Genomic DNA, 20,642 nt, shown 5'->3' on the forward strand with positions numbered 1-20,642 from the left:
TGTCTGGTACTGAAGCATCACTGCTCTCTCTTGTGATCCAACACCAACCTGATTTTCACAATCCCTTTACATATTAAAGTCCCCCATTACAATTGTGTCAATACCCTTAATACATAGCTTTTCCAACTCCCTTTGCAATCTCAACCCTACATCTTGGCTACCATTTGGAGGCCTATATATGATCCCTATAATTTTTTTTTTATCCTTGTAATTTTGTAACTCCACCCACAAATGCTCAACATTCTCTGACCCTATGTCACCTCTTTCCAAAAATGTAACTCCAACTCTTACCAACAGAGTCACACCACCGCCTATGCCTTCCTGCCTGTCCTTTCGACAGAAAGTCTATCCTTTGATGTTATGCTCCCAACTATCGCCTTCTTTCAGCCACGACTCAGTGATGCTCGCAATGTCATACTGACCAATCTCTAATTGTGCCACGAGTTTGTCCACTTTATTCCAAATGATATGCATATTTAAATATAGCACCTTCAGTCATGTATTCCTTGCCCTTTTGAATTTTGCCTCTGTGGTACAATTTAACTCTTTGCTCTGCCTGTATTTGTACCCAGTTATTAGCTTGTCCTTCCATACATTCATGTTACACCCATCATCTACTTGTCAACCTGCTGGCTCATCCTCAGCTTTATCATACTGGTTCCCATCCCCCTGCCATATTAGTTTAAACCACTCCCAACAGCTCTAGTAAATCTGCCCGCAAGAAAATTGGTCTCTCTCAGACTCAAGAGCAACCCATCCCTTTTGTACAGGTCATACCTGCTGCAAAAAAGGCCCCAGTTATCCAGAAATTTGAATCCCCGACCCTGCTCCAGTTCTTCAGACACAAATTTATCTGCCATCTCATTCTATTTCTATCCTCAATGTCACATGGCACAGGCAGAAATCCTGAGATTACTACCTTTGAGGACTGCTTCTCAGCTTCCTTCCTAACTCCCTGTATTCTTTTTTCAGGACCTCCTCTCTTATTCTTCCTACGTCATTGGTACCAGTACGTACCACGACTTCTGGCTGCTCACCCTCCCATTTCAGGATATTGTGGACACGTCCAGAAACAACCTGGAACCTGGCACCTGGAAAGCAAACTATCATTCATGTATTCACGTTTCCTTTTTGCGCCCACAGAATCGCCCATTCGTCCCTGACTATAGAGTCCCCTATTACTGCTGCCATCCTCTGTTTCCTATTCTTTTGAGCAACAGGGCCAGACTCAATGCCAGAGGCACGGCCATTGTTGCTTCCCCCAGGTAGGTTGTCACCCCACCAACAGTACTCAAAATGGAGTACTTATTGTGGAGGGGGATGGCCAGTGGTGTGCTCTTCACTATCTGACATTCTCCCTTCCCTCTCATGACAGTCACCCATTTACCTCTCCTGTAGCCTTGGTGTGCCTACCTTCCTGTAGCTCCTGTCTATCGCTGCTTTACTTTCCTGACAAGCTGAAGGTCATCCGGTTGCAGCACCATTTCCCTAACACGGCCTCTGAGGAGCTGCATCCTGATGCACCTGGCACAGACATGGCCATCGGGGAGGCTGGGAGGCTCCTGGAAGTCCCACATCTGACACCCAGAACAGAACACTGGTCCTGTAGACGTAACCTCTATTCTCAGCCCAAAACGTCAACTGTACTCTTTTCCATAGAAGATGTCTGGCCTGCTGAGTTCCTCCTGCATTTTGTGTGTGTTGTTCAGTTTATTTATGTTACTGCCCACTTGTCAATGACTGTTTGCTGCACTAGCTGAGCGATAATCAGAGCATTATTACCTTTTACCTCTTCCAAAGTGCAGTGTGCTTATGAGTGGACATCATTGGAGAGAAAGCTTCCTGTACATCCTTCTACCATTGGAGAGTTTTCTGGCCATTGCAGCTCAACTCTTTAGATCTCCCCTCCTCATGGAGCAGGATTCCCAACCTTTTTATGCCACGGACCCACACTCGTAACCGAGGGGTTCGTTGACCCCAGGTTGGGAACCTAGGATAGAGGAATTATGGTGCTTTTGCCTGCTCAACTCTGAAAGCTTTCTCAAACTTACCTGTGAAAATATAACAGCAAATTCAGGAAAGGTCGGCATGTGTATTTATTCAAATTTTGTCAGTCGGCGGCACTGGCAGAACACCCCCATTTGCCTCAGGAAGGTGATGATTAGCTGCCATGATCATGAATCACTGCAGCCCTTCTGCTGAAGGGTAGTTCTCATAATGCTATTGTACCAGAGTTTCAGGATTTCCAAGTTAGGATGATGTGTGAGTTGGAAGAGAACCTTCAGGTTATGGTGTTCCCATAATCTGAAGGTTAGAGCTTTTAGAGGGACTATTGGGGTATTCAGGATGATTAAGTGCAGTGCATCTTGCTGGTGGTATATCGTGCATTCTCGCTAGGCTGACATGGTGAATTTCTCTATCTTCATTTTTCTTTTAGATCCAGCTTGTGATTTTGAAGCTGATCTGTGTGGGTGGCACTCTGAGGAGGTACAAAGTTCTGTGGCATGGCAACATATTCAGTCAGGCAATAGTTCTGGCATCGGTTCTGCACCACTGATGGACCACAGCACAGAATCCTCATTGGGTAAGTCAACTACAATTCATAGGCCTTAAGTATATAAGTAATAAACAACTGTGTGTTGTCAGCCCCTGACAATTTCTTTCATTACTTGGCTTCGCAATGTGTAGTTGAGACCTAAAGAACAAGGACATCTCAATGCAATCAGAAAGCAAAGTATCCCAGAAACCGCAAATCTGAAAGTTAGACAGAAAATGCAGGAAGCACAGCTTGTGAATTCGCAACATTTTCTCTGCATGTTTCTCAGAATGACAGCACCTACATGTTTTCTTTTTTATAATGTTCAGTCAGTTTTGAAAATAAGTCGTCTTTTTTTCTTCATCAATGCCATCTGACATGTTCAGATTTCCCAGTATTCTCCTTTATTTCAGTCCCAACATTTTTTATGTTCACCACTCTCCCATTATGCATTTTCCCTTTTTCTCTTTTTCTCTCTCTACTTTTGCTCTGTTTGCACTTTCTTTTGTACATAATCTGTCAGTAACAAACCTTCTTCACCCTCGCTCAGTCCATGTCATTCATTTTCTCTTGGTCTCCTTCCAATCGTCAGTAAAACCTCCACTTTCTCTGCAACTAAAACCTATCTTTTTTTCTGAAGGTTTTCGCAGTTCTGATGAAAGGTTACTGATCTGAAAAGTTAACTTTTTTTCTTTTTCCACAGATGTTGCCCAACCTGCCAAACATACGTAAATGCAGCAACTTCTGTTTCTATTACAAGCGGTGTATATTTGATGTTAAAATTCCTCTGGGAAAATTGATATCAGTCATGTGAGAACATTAACTAGGCCCAGTCTGTATCTGGGCCTAGTTTATGTCCTGTCATGACTTCCCCTTACCTGCAAGGCTAAAGTCCATCAGATTATGCATAACCAACAAGGTCTTATAAACTACACTGTGCTCAGATGACATTTTTTCAAAGTTATATGACATGGTTTATATTTTGATACAGTAATAATCTAATTAATTGCAAAGAGCCCAATGATAAATGTTGGCCACGTAAACTCCCCTTCCCTGTCAAAAACCTGTTCAAGTCTCCCTTGATAGCTTTCATATTTTCTCACAATGTATATTTAGCCTAAACAAGTCTATAACCACTCTTAGAGCAATCTTATCAGTCTTATTCTCTCACTTAATTCCCTCTTTTACATTAGCTTACCCCATCCACCCCCAAGAAAACTTCCGTCTACCTTCGTGAAGATATAATTCACAGTGGCCAATTAACCTTGCCAACAAGAGAAAATCTGCAGATGCTGGAAATCTGAGCAACACACACAAAATACTGGGTGAGCTCAGCAGGCCAGGCAGCATCTATGGAAGAAAGCACAGCGGACGTTTCGGGCTGAAACCTTGCCAACATGCCTTTGCCTGAATAAAATCTGCACTGAGTTTATCCATTGTGCTCCAGTTTCCTCCAACATGTCAGTGTCCCAGTTCAGGTTTGAACTTGGTTCCTGGAGTTACGTGGCAGCAATGCTAATCTCTGCCCCACTCTGCTGTTTGACAGACTGAAGCCAGGTCACAAATTGTAGGATCTGGAAGCCATGAGGATAAAAAACAGAGGCAGGTGTAGGTCACTTAACCTTTCAGACCTACTGGACCATTCAATAAGATTGTGGCTCCTTCTGGTATTAATCCCATATCTTTTGATTTCCTTAAGTCTATCGATTTCTGACTTATTATCCTGTGCGTGAAGCTTTTCCACTTCAGTTAGCTCCTGAATAGCTGCCACCTTATGTTGAGATTGTGATCCCCATTCCAAAACAGCCAGCAGTTGAAATATCATACTGCCATCTACGCTGTATAGTCGTGGAAGAAATTTGCATGTTCCAACTAGATCGCCTCTCATACTTCTGAACTCAAAAGCAGAGGCCCAGTGTGCTCAATCCCTCTCCATTGGACAAGTTCCCAGGGGTTCCAATCCAGTGAACCTTTGATGCACTCCTCCTTTCATAAATACATTGTTTCTTTCTTAAGGAGACAAGACTTCCATATGGCCTTCTAGATGTGGTCTCATGTGTAATTGCAATAATATGTATTTATCCTGTCCTCAAATTCTCTTACAATAACCTCTAACTGCTCACTATTTACTACCACTTGCTTATGTTTCAATGATTCATGTACCAGGTCTCTCTGAACACCAACATTCTTCAGTCCCTCACCATTTGAAACAATATACCACCTTTCTATTTTACATTGCCAAAATGGATAAGGTTCTTTCCCTCATTACATTCCATTGGCCATACTGGGGATGGTACGGTAGTGTAGTGGTTTGCGTTACATTTTTACTGTGCCAGCGACCTGGGTTCAATTCCTGTTGTCATCTGTAAGGAGCTTGTATGTTCTCCTGGTGACCACGTTGGTTTCCTCACACATTATGGGTTAGTATGGCAATTGGGTGTGTTGTACGGCACAGGCTTGTTAGCCAGAAGGGCCTGTTACTGTGCTGTATCTCTAAATAAAAAATAAAAATAAATATCCTGCTCCATTCACTTAGCCTGTATGTGTTTCCCTGAAGCTTCCCTTTATGCTCCGCACAACACGCTTGGATATATCTCCCTATCCAGATATTCGTTGTAGCCTGCAAACAGCGATGGCACACCAGCATTCTTCCAACCTGCAAATCACCCCTATATTCCTGGAACACACACAAAATGCTGGTGGAATGCAGCAGGCCAGACAGCATCTATAGGAAGAGGTACAGTCGACGTTTCGGGCCGAGACCCTTCGTTCTGGTCTCTGTTTTCTGTCTGTTAACAGGTCCTGCATCAACGCCAGTGTAGCAGCACCAACCCTAAGTTCTCTCATTTTGTTTGTCCAGCTCTTGTGTGGCACCTCATTGGAAGCATCACATACCACAGGGGGCTTGATTGTACAAGTGCAGACCACTAAATTGATTCTTCTGTCAGTCTTCACCAAGTACTTGTAAAGTTAGGCTTGTACACCCTGAAAGAATGACTTGCATTCAAACTCACGTTGCTCTTCAGTGACACACACATCAAGAGGCTCATAGATGGGAAGATCTTGTTCGATATCATCCTTACCTTATAGGTGACAGCAGGAATTGAACCCAGGTCACTGGCACTGTAAAAACATTACACTAACCACTACACTACTGTACCATCCCCAGTATGGCAGATGGCGTACTTGAGAAAGGACCGCTGCTATTTATCATATTCCAGCAGCTGGTGGGCAGCAAATTTATCTTCCTGGATGGAATGGTTCAGTACTAGGCACACTGTTAAAGACTAAACCATCACCAGGGAGATTTTAATAGAAGTCACCATTTTGAACAGGCTATTGAAAAAACCACATAATGATCACAATGTTTCCCACTGGAACACCATTTGTCTCTGCTGCTGCTTAGACACTTCCAACGGGGCAGATTGTTTTGCACTGAGATACCATGCAGCAGAATTCCTAGACAGAGCAAATATCAGGTTCATTTAGACCCACATTCATTTACACCATAAGACCATAGACTATAAGACATTTACATTTAAATTTGATGCAAAGGAGGTAATTTCCTTGGCAGTTTAATTCTGGCCTGCAAAGTAAAATGTTGATACTATTTTGGTCATTTCCTTACATCTCAATTCAAAAGATTTTTTAATTGATTAATCAATAGCTTGGAAGTAAGAGGTAATTTAGATGGCATCTTTCACAACTTCTGAACCTTTGCACTATAGTTAGGAACTTTCTGAATTGTACTGTTGTAATACAGAAAATATGAACATTTGAGCAAAACAAACTTCCCAAGCTTCATTGAACAGGAAGTCTGTTTTTCATTAGGTGATAAAGAAAACAAATTGCTGCAGGAACTCAGCAGGTCAAGGAGCACATATGTGGTGAAAGGAATTGTCAACATTTCGAGTCAGGTTTCTGCATCAGGAGCCCCTCGGCCTGCTGTGTTCCTCTAGCAGTATGAATTTTGCTCTGGATTCCAGCATCTCTCGGCTCTTCTGTTTTAAAGTTGTGTAGCTGGTTAGGTGATCACTATTGGCAACCCACTCCTCTGCTGCTCTTCCACGTATTTCTTTCAGATTGCAGGTATCTGAAGGAGTTGTTAGGGCCAGAGCATAACATTTGATTGGGCATTCAGCACTTCAGGCAATGTAGCACTACCTCAGAACACATCTGTGTCAGGAAATGTAGAGGAGGCTCGGCCCTGACGCACAGCAGTGGAGAAAATTGAGCAGTAAATGATACTTTACTAATTAACTGCAAAATAACAAGCCACGAGGGGCAACAAAACAAGAGGGAACAGATACTTAACATGACAAGACAACAAGGTAACTGAAGGCTAGCAGTAGGCTGGTTTGTATGAGTGAACAAGGATTGTGGATGAGAGCTGGGTTGCAGCTGATGACTTGGAAACAAGTATCAGGTGACTCCTGTTAACTGGCTGGAGACTGTGCAGGCTGCTTAGGATATTGTGCTCAGGGCTCTTAAGTAGATTTGAACACCCAAACTTCTGTCATGTCTATCAAGATATTAAAGGAAATAGATGGAATTGATACAGAGAATTTATTTACCTAGTTGGGGAGCTTCAGACTAAGGTGCAATGCCTAAAAATTAGAGTTAGTTATTTCAGGAATAAAGACAGGACACATTTCCGTATATAAAAATAGTATAATTCTGTAACTCTATTCCATGAACTCTAATTAATGGTAGGTTAATTGTTAATTTATCTGTGAAATTGGTAAGTTCTTGTCATTTAAGAACATTACTGGATACAGGACAAAGCCCAGTAAGTGAAGTTAAATCAAAGATTAGCCATGATCTTATTGCATGGTAAACAATTTTGATGGGCTCAGTAGCAAGTATTTGTTCCAGGCTGCAAAGACAGTAGAAAATCAGGAGGCAAGATTTCTGAAAATGCACACAATTCTAATCTAAGAATAATATTTTAATATAAGATGTGTTGTTTGTAATAGGCACACCTAATAAATCATTGGTAATGTAGCTTTTAGCTGGCTGGTGGTGGAGTCTCATCTGTACCAGACTTCGAGGTGAGTAATCCTCGGTACAAATCCGGCCAGCTCCTTGCATGCTTTCCATCCATGCTGGGTTGCGTGTCGAGCTAGCAGTTCGGCCTCGTAAAGAGCAGACAATGCTAAAGACATGGCAAAGTTGCCACCCGATGCGCCACGAAGCACAGAAGAATAATAACAACAATGTAGTTTTTGTGTGTATATTTTAGGTTAATAATACTTTCTTAGAGAATTTACTATTAATATAATAAACAAAGCATTGTCTTTTTCAGCTTTCGGATAAATTTGACACTTCCACTCTTCATTATTAGCAAGATAAAGTAACAATAACTCATCTATGACCAAAAATAAATTTCCAGACAAAGATATCAAACCAAGGGTAAACAGAGTATAACTGGTACTTCATACAATATTTATAGAAATTATAAATGTTTAGTCATCATCTAACCACATCAAATTTTCAGATAAACTGAACAACTATAAACTAATTAACTTAAAGTCAGCTAAGAAAATGTTTTAATAACACTGGATGGGAAAGATTTTGTTCCCTGAGTACTTTTGGATGTATCTTATGGATTTTGGGATGCTGATTATGAAAATCAGCATAAAATTTCCATATCACACACTGATATGCTGTTGTAGCCGCTGGACTGTGGAACAGCATTCCCCTCCATATCAGATCTTCCCCCTCCATTGACACTTTTAAGTCCAGGCTCAAAACTTACCTTTATTCACTAGCGTTTGAATCTTCCTGTTGTGGCTGATTTTTGGCTTGTGCCTAGCCTCATGTGTTGTTTATTTTATGCCTTTAAACTGTGTGCCTTGTTTATATCTGTGTTTCTTGTATTTGTGATCTTAACTACCTGTTATGGTTCGTACAGCACTTTGATCAACATGGGTTGTTTTTAACTGTGCTTTATAAATAAATTTGACTTGACTTGACACCATTTTTTTTAAAGTTGCCTACATTTGTTATTTCAATTCATAACTCAAGTCAATTAAAATGTTGCCCACAATGTAAACTGAAAAGTTTTCTACCTTGTCCAGGTATGCCCCGGCATGCTTAGGCAGGGTGGATGCTGCATGCAGGACAGCTTTTAGAAAGGCAAACAGAGCATCACCACACACCGTTAAATGCATTGTGTTTATATGTATATTGGTTTGTGATCACGTTGATGTGCATGCTCTACATGCATAACATATTGTGTACTCATTATAACAAAAGTAATTATATTTTCAGGAGTAATTGTGATAGGAAATGTCTTGCCAATGTTACAACTGCTGCAATACTTTCTGTTATATTTGTGGCGAGGATACACTTAAAACAGGGACTGGTCCCACCACTGCAAAGATGGAGCATAACTCCTCTTATTAAGAAAACCAATGAGCTCTACTTTGGGTGTAAAATTAGCAATAAAGACAAAGCCTGAGCTCCTCACATTTGTTGTACAACATGCCCTGTCAGTCTTAGAGCTTGGCTCAGAGGTACTCGGAAGTCAGTGCTGTTCATTGTCCTGATGATATGGCAAGAGCAGAACAATCATATAATGCATTGAATACACCAACCTCCCTTCAGCCATGAGACCTGTGCCTCATGACAATAGTCTTCCAGTACCAAAATAACTGGAGTCACAGAGTCAATTGTTCAATATTTCAATAGTTCCATTTAATATCAGAGAAATGCATACAATATACAACCTGAAATTCTTGTTCTTTGCAGACATCCACAAAAACAGAAGAGCGCCTCAAAGAATGCATCTTTTTTTTTCTGAAGCATTGACTAATTGGATCAATGAAAGGATATTTAGAAACTTCCAATAGATATTTCATGATAATTCATGAAATTATAAATTTTGTGACAAATTGTTGTTAACTTTGTGACAATATGTAGGCAGAAATTATTCAATAAACAATCCATTGGATAATTGCTTCATTTTCATCAGAGTTGATATTAATATCTTTAAAAGCTATTTGACAGCATTATGTTCTTTAGTGCATAGAATTATTCCTCCATTTCCTACAATATGGATCGAAGCAGTTGGTACATCATTCCTGATTATTGAACGCAAGTCCTGATGTTTCTAATTAGCCTCTTCTGATTACCATCAATAGTAATTTCCAGGCAATTATTGCAAATTGAATTATTATAACTCCTGTTTATACATAACACCGCAACTTTCTTTCATAGGTCATTATGTGTGGATAGAGGCCAACAACATCACATCTTCACAAACTGCTCTCCTTAGCAGTTCTGTGTACCGCGACTCAGGACAGCATTGCCGATTTGAATTCTTCTATCAAATTAATGGCAGAAATGTACTCACAGTACTGTTACAAACCAAGGAGGTGAGAAAAAATGATGGTCACTAGTGAACAAAAGTGAATCCAAAGCTTTTGAAATAGATTAGATTAGATTCAACTTTATTGTCATTGTGCCGAGCACGATACGAAGCCAATGAAATGCAATTAGCATCTAACCAGAAGTGCAAAAGAATAGTATTATTTACAAAATAACTGCGAATAAAAAGTAAGTGCTACAGCATACAAATATAAAAGTACTGAGACAGTCCAATATGGGTGCAATACTCCTTAGCGCTGTGATGTGAGGTTCAGTAGGGTCACAGCCTCAGGGAAGAAGTTCTTCCTGAGCCTGCTGGGGTGGGAGCGGAGGCTGCTGTAGTACCTACTGGATGGGAGGAGAGTAAAAAGTCCATGGTCAGGGTGAGATGCATCCTTGATAATGCTTTTCGCCCTGCCCAGGCAGCGTTTATGGTAGATGTTCTCAATGGTGGGCAATTGGGTGCTGATAATCAGCTGGGCAGTTTTCACCACCCGCTGGAGTGCCTTGCGGTCCGATATGGGACAATTGCCATACCCCACACTGAGATGCAGTTAGTGAGTATGCTCTCAATAGGACGCTTATGTGCACTTTTTTCTAAATGGCATTTCTTCCCCATCTAACAATTTCCCTTAATCTCATACTTCTCACAAAATACAGCTTTGATCACATTTACTTTGGGAAAAAAATCTTGTTTTTTTATGAATTGTTTAAAAGACCAGCTATATGAATGAAAACGGATACTTTACTATGGATAATTTCACTCAACTCTATTCTAATAACTGAGCATTAGAAAACTGACCAAAGATCATAAATCTGTAATATTCCTTCAAAATTTATGAACATGGATATGAGCTGCATGTTCAGTAAGAGAAATAGGCTAATATTTATGTCAAAGTAGCAGATGTAGACGTTTATATGGTGTACTGCGGCTCTGGGTATCAGACCTTTTCTACTGCACTGCAGAATTGTTGATATTTATTATTTCATGTTTTTGTGTGAAAATATATTTAATGAAAACTAAATTATCTAGCAGAATTAGGAAAAAAAAAGACAATTCTAGTGTTCAATAATTCAGCATTACCTTGCTGTTTTCATGCATATCCATGCTCTAACCTGCAGGGACAAGTAAATTTGTGGAAAGAATGGACACCAACTGAAAACCAGTGGATCAAAGGAGAAGTATGGCTGCCTCCTTGCTTAAGTCAGTTTCAGGTATTTTTATTTATTTATAGTAACTTTTACTTTGAAATTGTTGCTGAATAATAAACATTTAAATCACACATCTGCTCCCACCTAAAAGAAGGGTTCACATGCATTTCATTGTAACTGACACCCATTCACACAGTACAGTATATTGATAAGAAACAACTGAAACCCGTGGTTATCCAAAACTATGGCAGAACTCATTTAGAGTAATGTAACACACATGAAATGCTGGAGGAACTCTGCAGGTTAGACAACATCAACAGAAATGAATGAATTGTTGATATTTCAGGCCGAGATCCTTCTTCAGGGATGGAGAGGAAGGGGGAAGATGCCAGAATAAAAAGGTGAGGGGAGGGGAAGGGGTATAGCTAGAAGCTGATAGGTGAAGTTAGGTGGGTAGGAAAAGATAAAGGACTGGAGAGGAAGGAACCCGACAGGAGAGGAGAGAGGACAGAGGATCATAAGTGAAAGGGAAGGGGGTGGGGTCCCACGGGAGGTGTTAGGTAGGTGAGAAATAGTAAGAGACCAGAGTAGGGTAATAGAAGAAGAGGGGAAGGGTAGGGAAATTTTTTACCAGAAAGAGAAATCGATATTCATGCCATCAGGTTGGAGGCTAATCAAGCAGAATATAAGGTGTTGCTCCTCCACCCTGAGAGTGTCTTCATCTTGGGACGAGAGGAGGCCAAGGAGCAACATGTTGAATTGGGAATGGGAATTGGAATTAAAATTAAAATGTTTGGTGGATGGTGTCCAATGAAGCAGTCCCCCAATTTACAACAGGTCTCACCAATGTAGAGGGGGATGCGTCGGGGGCACTGGAAACAATAAACAACCCCAGCAGATTTGCAGGTGAGGTGTTGCCTCACCTGGAAGGATAGTTTGGGACCCTAAATGGAGGTAAGAGAGGAGGTGAAAAGGCAGGTAAAGTCCTTTGGCCCAATTCTAGCATTATATTTTTGTAGGAATATATTAACTTTGAAGGGGGCACCGGAGAGAATCACTGGTCTTGAAGGATTAGTCCAAGAAGGAAGGTGTATTAGCAATGCTTGTGTTCCCAAGTATAATAGAATGAGGAATGTTTAAAATGATTATCATGATAGGTAGAGAAGCCAGAATTGGTGAACAAAGCCTTAAAATTATAATGTGAACATTAAATGGTGATGCCTGGAAGCACTTCTTCAAAGAACGAGTAATAGAAATCAAGAGGTTTTGTTCCCCCTCCCCCTCCCCCTCCCCCACTGATAGCGATGAAGCAATTAGCCAATGATTGCTTATTGGATAATTTCTCGCTACACTTTGTCACGAAGTTAACCAGTGTTATTAAGGCACAGAACTGCCATAATCTAAGTAGGGCCTGAAGTTGACTTAAGGGTTTGATGCTCCTGTTCCCTTATCCCTTATGTTTATTTTAGAATTACAGAATACAGCAAATGCAAGAGGCTCTGTATAGCCTCAATGTATGTGTATTATGAATATTTAGTGAACCTTTACAAAATTGATTCAGATTACGGTGACCACGTCAGTTTATTGTAAGACCTAAGGCACAGAAAAGAAGATGTGAAAGTCCACGGGCCTTTCAGGTGCACTTCTGATCATGAGCTTCCAGGACTCCAACAGTAAGGCTAGAAAATGAGCCTTGATCCATATGAACTCGGTGTTGTAGCAGCAGAGGAGGACAGTGGAGGAAAGGGTTAGAGAGTGGCTGTCACCCCCAAAAGGATTAAGGTTCTGATCTGCTGTGGGTGTTCTTCTGAAGTGCTGAGTAATATTCTCCATCATAGTGTTAGAACTAAATCTATGAGTGCCTTTTGTGACAGACTCACTAACAGTTCATTTAAGGCTTAGTCTTCTAAGCAGTGCTTCCAGTAGTTTCTGCTTTCCTTGGAGAGGCATTGGATTTTTGCTATTTGCATCTGTGCAACAGCGACATCAAGCAAGAGATGCACAATGCTTCTTCACTAATGTTTGATCAACATTCTTCATGCACAAATTTTATCACAGAAGCACATTATTCTGGCTCACGTAATGAAGCCTAGATGGTGGATTTTCTCTTTTTCAATTTTACAACATAATAAAAAGTAAAGATACATGACTGGGCTTCTAAATTCTAATTTCTGAATTTGATATTCTTGTAAATAATCGTAAACAAACATCAGACCCATGAGGCACTTGTGAAGTGAGGTAGGTGGATGGTGGTAGTTAGTAAAGTAATGATAAGGTTAGCAGACATTGCTGCATTCACTTGGAATTAATTTAGGAAGCTGTCTTGATGGTGTTGCTCTCTAGGTGATCTGAGGTACCAAAGGGACATTTGTGTTTATATTCTCTTGCTTTGATAGGACATGAGCCAGCATTTAATTCCCATCCTTAATTGTCTTTGAAAATGAGACTGGCTCACAAGACCATTCCAGAGAAAGTTTTCTAGAATCCATTTGATCAACAATCCAATTATTCACATTTAGCTGACTGATAGTTCTGTTCCAAATTATGTAAGTTATGATATTAACTGGAATTAAAATCCCCAGGTGAAATGGTGGGATTTTAATGTTCACCAAATGAAAAGCAATTTGGACTTAGTGTTTTTTTCTTTTACTTATAATATCCAATTGTAGATGAGTTTGTGGAATGATTGGCATGTTCTGAAGAAGTACTGCTGGCCCATCTCCTTTCTCAAATGCTGAATGTCCTGCTCTATTTTCTAACTTTTCTATTTTTACTGTTTTCCAGCTTTTGTATTGATTTGGCTTCTGCTTATATCATTGCAAATTTGTCAAATGTTGAAGGATGATTACCTTCAAATTTTTAGTGCTAAGGAATGAATATGTTCCTTCAGAAGCTTCAGGGGAGATGATTTTTTTGTTATTCTAAATAAATGTTGGAAAGTGTTTGATGAAATAAGACTATTGGGGGATTTTTTTTATGTTGTGTAATTTGGCACTCATCCAACTTGTTAAATGTTTGTGCAACAGTTATAGCAGTGTTAATCGAAAAGATTGCAATTCTGTGTTTTGGCAATCAAAGGACTGATTGTGTTTTTGTATGGTTGGTGGTTCCCTCAGGGCCTCCGTCTCTTTGCCATCATTATTTAGCACAACTCCACAGTGCAGCACAGAGGTAGATAGCACACTGCATATCTCTTGTCCCACTCTTGCAATCACCTCGTTCCAGTGGCAATTTCATGGAGTCAAAGTAGAATTCAGCATTGATTCAGGCCCTTCAGCCCAACTCGTCCATCCCGACCACATTGTTCACCCAGCAATCCCCAGTTTTCTGTGTTTCAGCTATATCCCAGGGAACAGCACCTCTCCACCTAAGTACCTAAATGCTTCTTAAAGGATACTATTGCACCTGCTTCCACCACTCCTCTGGCAGCTCCTTCCATATACTCAATAGTTTCTGTGTGAAGAAGTTACCCCTTAGGTCTCTTCTGAATGTTTCCCTTCTCATCCTTAACCTCTACGCCTCCTTCCCCTATGTTGGACTCCCCTACCGTGGGATAAAGACTGCTAACATCCACTTTATCAGTGTGTCTTATCATTTCAAAAATTTCCATAAAGAGTCCTCTCATTCTCCTATGTTCCAAGGAATAAAGACTTAGCTTGACCAACTTCTCCCTGTAACTCAGGCCCCCTAGTCCTGTCAATATCCTCATAAATATTTTCCAAAATGTATTAAATTGAGGAACCCCTCAGGTTTATGACTGATATATGGCAAATCCATTTGTTGGATTGAGATTGTCATTCTTCATTTATAATGATATTTAACCAATTTTAAAAAATTAATCTGTTTATGCTTATGAAAAACATAACATATTTTAAATAAATGTCTGTTTAATAATCATTGTTTTAAAATAATTTAAATATCTAATCAGTTTCAATTCTTAATAAATGTAGGTACATGTCAGAGTAATTTAAAAAAGTGAAAATTAATTATTCTGCAATATGCCATCAAAACACATTAAAGAAGAAATGAGGCAAAGGCCTTGGGTTCCAATGCCTGCGGATGAATCACTGTCTACAGCATGGAGTGACCTGCTGTACAACATGTGCCGTTGTTCCAGGCTCAAATGAACTCATATTTGGAGCAAAGATCAAGGGCAGCTGATGTGTCTGATTAAGAAATCCTGCCCATGTGGTTGATTAACAATAAAAGAAACATGGAGCCCCACCAGAATCGATTTTTGAATCTGGACTGGATTGCATTGTAAGCTCAATGCAATTGTGTATGCATTGTATATGATGTTCTTTGAAGAGATGACTGGAAGCAAAATGGTTAGCAGGATTTGAAACTAGCTGTAGTCATCAACATACCTAATTAAAATTTACTAATTATATTCCAAAAAAACAGGAATTTGCAGAATTATTTAGCAGGTTAGGTAATTCCTATGTGAGAGAAATAGACAAAGTTACATGTTGTTGGCTTTTCATCAGCTCTTTCAATAATAATATTTTCAGTTTCTTATTAAAATAATTGTTACATTTAACCGTCTTTATTACTGTTGTTGTGTTTCTACAGGTTATATTTGCAGCCTCCATTCAAAGCAAGGCGGGCTTCCTGGCCCTGGATAGTCTGAGATTCCATGAATGCGAAATGGAATATTTTCCAGAATCGTGCTCACCTTCAACATTCACCTGTGGAACAGGACATTGTATTCCCCTCAGTTCAGTTTGTGACTTTCGGACTGACTGCTGTGATGGACGAGATGAGGATGAATCAGTCTGTTGTAAGTCATGCAGGTTTCTATGTTCAGACACTTTTTGTTAGCTTTAATGTTTCAAGAAAACGTGGCCAAATGCTTTGCTCAGATCACATGGATAAAGTGGAGAAATACACTTGATATGGACTGACTGTATATGCAGCACTGAATCATGGAGTATTACTTTAATTTATTATTTTATTAGATGACAACTTTTATTGCCCATCTCTATTTACTCTAGAACTGAGCAATCAATTATGAGCATCTCTGTAGATGTATGGACTGAGGAAAAGAGAGTGACCTTTCTTTGAAGGGCATTAGTGAGCCAGACCCAATTTACTACAAACTATCAATGTCATGGTCACTCTTACTAAGATGATCTTTACTTTCCATTTCCAGATTTTTACTTAATTACTTAATTTTTTAATTCCCTGGATACCACAGCAGGATTTGAACTGTTTTCTCTGATCAATAGTCCAGAACTCTGGTTGCTAGACCAGTAACCTGGCAACAGTGTTGTAACTGTTTAACCACTGCTTGCTACAGTAATCAATAGTATTGATGTTTGAACTTTTACCAAAAATGCAACAGTAATGTAGTAGTTACAACACCAAGCTAATAATCCAGAGGCCTTCTCCAACATTCTGGAGCGTGAGATCAAGTACTCGCAGAACAGCTGTGGAATTAAAATTCAACTAACTAAACAAATAAGAGGAAAAGCTGGTATGAATAATGGTGATCATGAAGCCATCGAATTACTACATTTGTCCAACTGCTCCGTTTATGTTTATTGGGGAAGAAAATAACATGGATAAGCCATTCAGCCCTGTTGGCCTCCTCTGATATTCAATGAGATAATGGCTCTTTTGCCTCAGGGCTACTTCCTGCACTAACTCCTCAACCCTTGATGACCTTAATATCCATAAGCTATTTGTCTCTGCCTTGTGTATATAGCTAGTAGCTAAACATCCACAGCCCCCTTGTTCAATGAATTCCAATTATTTAATACATACTGGATGAAAAAGTTTTTTTTTTTTCTTTCCTGAATGGCCAACCCTGTACTCTGTGACTGTGACCTCTGGTTCTAGTCACCTGTGCCAGAGGGGGAAAAAGTCATTTCCTTGCCCTTCCTGATCAGCTCCATAGGGATGTTTTGTTTCAATGAAATCATTTCACGTTCTTTTAATCCTGATTATACAGTCCTAGTCTTATTACCCTTACCAAACTGCTTATTATAGGATCTTATCTAAATGTGACTCCAAGCCTATAATATCGTGGCTGACTCTCACCTGTATTCTGAAATGATGTAACCAGTTCAGGGGCAATTAGGAATGGATAGTAAAATTTAGCCTTGTCAGAGACTTTTGCACATCATTGAAAAATAAAGGTAGCCCCAAACACAAGACATTCTGTTGATGTTGGAAATCTTAAGCAACACAAAATGCTGGATGAACTCAAAGTCAGACGGCATCTATGGAGGGGAATAGACAGCTGATGTATTGGGCCAATACCCATCATCAGGAAAAATACTCCCAATCAAATTTGATAAAGTGAGCACTTTTCGTTCATCAGTATGACTCAAGCTATAATATACTTATTGGATTGCTGGAAACCTCATCCCATGGTAAGAGATCTCTTAGCTTGGCCTCTTCACCATGTTTTTGTATTTATATGATTTTCACTTTAAATGAATTTATCCAGTACAACTATTCACTGCAGGTTTTAAGCACTCAACAGCTGAACTCATTCTGAGCTCCATCGCTACATCCCTATAGATACCCAACAGTCGGTACTATGGAGCAGAAATCTGCTAATCCTGTTGTTTCTAGTGAAGCCATTCTTTGCCATAACATTAACTGTTTTGAAAGTGTTTCATTGATTAGACATCCACAAATAGATCTCTGAAGGAATCTGCCTGGATCAAAGAGAACTTGCAGGACAGGAAGCGTCTATACAGTCCTTCAGTCATCAGAGTATCCAATCTTCACTTCATATCTGATTCCTTCTCTCTGACTGTTGCTCTACTGTTTCACTGGTCTCTCGTTGTTAGCATCTAGTGTTTGAACTTTCAACAATTTATAATGTGTAACTACCTAGAATTATGATGAGACAATGGTGCTTTGTTTTTCAGTGCTATGTGACAGAAAGTCAATTTTTCATTGAATGAAATGGGTTAATGAACATTTTTCGATTATTTTATGTCAATCAAGAAATTCAATGGAAAACTATTTGGACTAAATCAATCTTAATACATGGCACAATTTCACCATTGGATGCTGCAACTCCCAAGGCAATCCATCTTTGAGAAGCATTGACAAGGGAACTTAGACTATAATGTCCTTGAAATGGCTATCATTGGTCAATTCTTGGACAAAATGAGTATTGTTATGGATCACTTTACTTAGCTAGTCTTTGGCAATATGAGCTTCATGCTTACTCTTCGTTTTGGGACCATAGTAAAGTAAGCTATTTACTTACCTCTCATGCTTCTGTGCACCCTCTCCCCTTCTCCCTCAATGTTCAGGCCCCAACTAACCAACCTCTTGAACTGGTTAAATGTCGCTGATCCACCTCATATCACTTTCCAATCCTGATCACCCTGGCACTCTAGTGTGGGCACCAGTACTCCAGTTCTCAGCTTCATTCTTTTATCCTCAGTGCCGTTCCTGAGCTCAATCCTAACTCCTTCATCAAATCAACCAAAGTCCAGAAAACCATCCATTGTCTTCACCAACCCATGCACCAATTATTACTTCAACCCACTGGGTAAAACACAGACTCCTTTCATTCTTCTCACTTTGTTGTATTAGAATTGCAAGTCTAACAATACTTGGCTCCACTCTTACCCTCCTCATGCACTCTACATAACTCAGTAAAATATGGTGTAGTCATGACATCAATCAGCTATTTCTTTTGACACTGCCTAAAATATCTGTGTACCCAGACGGTAATACAGGGACTAGAATTCAATGTAATATATCTGATATATTTATATTATGTCCTTTACAGTTTTTCTTGCAGCAGTTATACTTCTGAGTATAATTTAGGAAAGTGGGGTTTGTGGGGGTTGACGTAAGTTCTTGAGTTCGATAGTGTAAGGGCACACAGATCTCAAATACACAATCTAAATCTGTTCCCATCTGAAATTGGCAGGCATTCACTGTAAATGTGTGAAAAATAGATCCTGGCTATCAGATAAGTCATGGTGGGTGGTGAAGGTCAAGAGTGGGTTTGAGGGATGACCCTGATTAAAGGGTATCAGGAAAGCCTGGTGCAGAGCAGGTCTCTCCTTAGCCCCTGTACTTCCAGTTCACAAAAGAAAAGTAAACTATAAAACTTGTTGGACCTAGATTCAGCCCTCCTTTCAACATCCATGCATGCCTGATCAGGTCTCCCAGAGATGATCTGATGATGCAATTGGAGATGATGTTAAAAGCATTCAAAGATAAGAAAATAAAAAGCTACAGATGCTGAAAATCTGAAACAAAAACAGAAAGTATTGAAACAACCTAGCTGATCAGGTAGAATCTGTTTTGAAAAATATTCATAAACTTAAAACATTAACTGTTTCTTCTTCCACAGATGCTGCCTAACCAGCTGAGTCTTTTTCTGCATTTTCTATTTTTTACTGCATTAACTTCTAATGGCTGCTCCTCTCTCCTGCTTAGAAAAAGAAGTCACCTTTTTGATTTATTTCAATGGGTGGAACTTGAGGAAGGTTTTAACTGGCAGTTTTCTGGCCTGGTTTTGTTAATCATATTATCTTCCAAAAGTAAACCATTGTTCCTCATACCCTGGTTCAATTTCATTAACTACTTCCACTTTTGCTCAAGTCCCCTTAAGAGAATGTTGAGAGTATGTTCCCTATATAGGTTTGATATCAATAGTAGTTACATTTTCAGCTCTGTATTCCTTATGCTCTCAAAGCCTAGTTTGATCCGTCTGAGCTGGAATTGTCTCTCTCTTTCTCATCATCTGCTCCTCAACCATTTGAATTCAACTGAACACCACTCCATTCCCTTTGCAATTTTTGCTCATTTCTTTCTCAAATCCTGCTAAAGCATTGTTTACATTGTTTATATTTATATTTACATAATTTATTATTATATTGTAATTTGTCCTTTATTGTGCCTATTGTCTTGTTTATTAATTATTGTACTGTCTTGCATTGTTTTGTGCACTTTATGTAGTCTAGTGTAGTTTTGTGTTGTTTCATGTAGCCCTATGGTCCTGGAGGATTGTTGTTTCATTTTTACTGTGTACTGTACCAGTGGTTATGGTTGAAATGACAATAAAAGCAACTTGACTTGACTTGGAAGAATGTAATTCAAGGCTAGAAGTTGTTATTGCTAATCGGAATAAAATTACGAATTACACATACAAATATAAAAGCAAATACATCCAGCTTTTTAATTCTGCGATTTAAAATTGATAACCAAGCTAATGCAATGTGGATCAGATGTTCCTGAGATTGACATAATGCATATTATAAAATGATGGATTGTAAAGATCTTTGTCACTAGCTTGTAAACCATCCTTTCATCATGCTACCCTTTCCTACTGTTACTCAGATATCTAATTTTCTGTGTTTTGATGTCATTGCTAAATGACATCAAAACCCCTTCCTGCACTTGGCCTTGAGATTTTTCATGGAATAGTGACTCGCACTAAAATCAGACCATGTACTCTGAGCAAACAAATAGCAACACACCAACGGTATCTCAGCAAGCCCCACAATGTGATGCATGTGTTCGTATCAACATGTATTTCAACCTGTTTTCCCTGTAAAATAACTTGAAATACGGCTAGGACAGATATTGCAGAAGGCCA

The 20,642-nt window shown here is 39.5% G+C and overlaps 1 protein-coding gene across 1 annotated transcript in view; it reads left to right on the forward strand.

Moving 5' to 3' along the window:
* Window positions 1–20,642, forward strand: part of malrd1 (MAM and LDL receptor class A domain containing 1) — a 351,826-nt gene that overhangs the window by 19,450 nt on the left and 311,734 nt on the right. Inside the window, exons 3-6 of the mRNA XM_072252046.1 lie at window positions 2,438–2,584; window positions 9,758–9,915; window positions 11,030–11,122; window positions 15,632–15,839. Coding sequence (XP_072108147.1) covers window positions 2,438–2,584; window positions 9,758–9,915; window positions 11,030–11,122; window positions 15,632–15,839 — 606 coding nt within the window. The remainder of the gene's footprint in view (window positions 1–2,437; window positions 2,585–9,757; window positions 9,916–11,029; window positions 11,123–15,631; window positions 15,840–20,642) is intronic.

Source organism: Mobula birostris, chromosome 3, assembly GCF_030028105.1.
Source record: "Mobula birostris isolate sMobBir1 chromosome 3, sMobBir1.hap1, whole genome shotgun sequence".
Taxonomy (NCBI): domain Eukaryota; kingdom Metazoa; phylum Chordata; class Chondrichthyes; order Myliobatiformes; family Myliobatidae; genus Mobula; species Mobula birostris.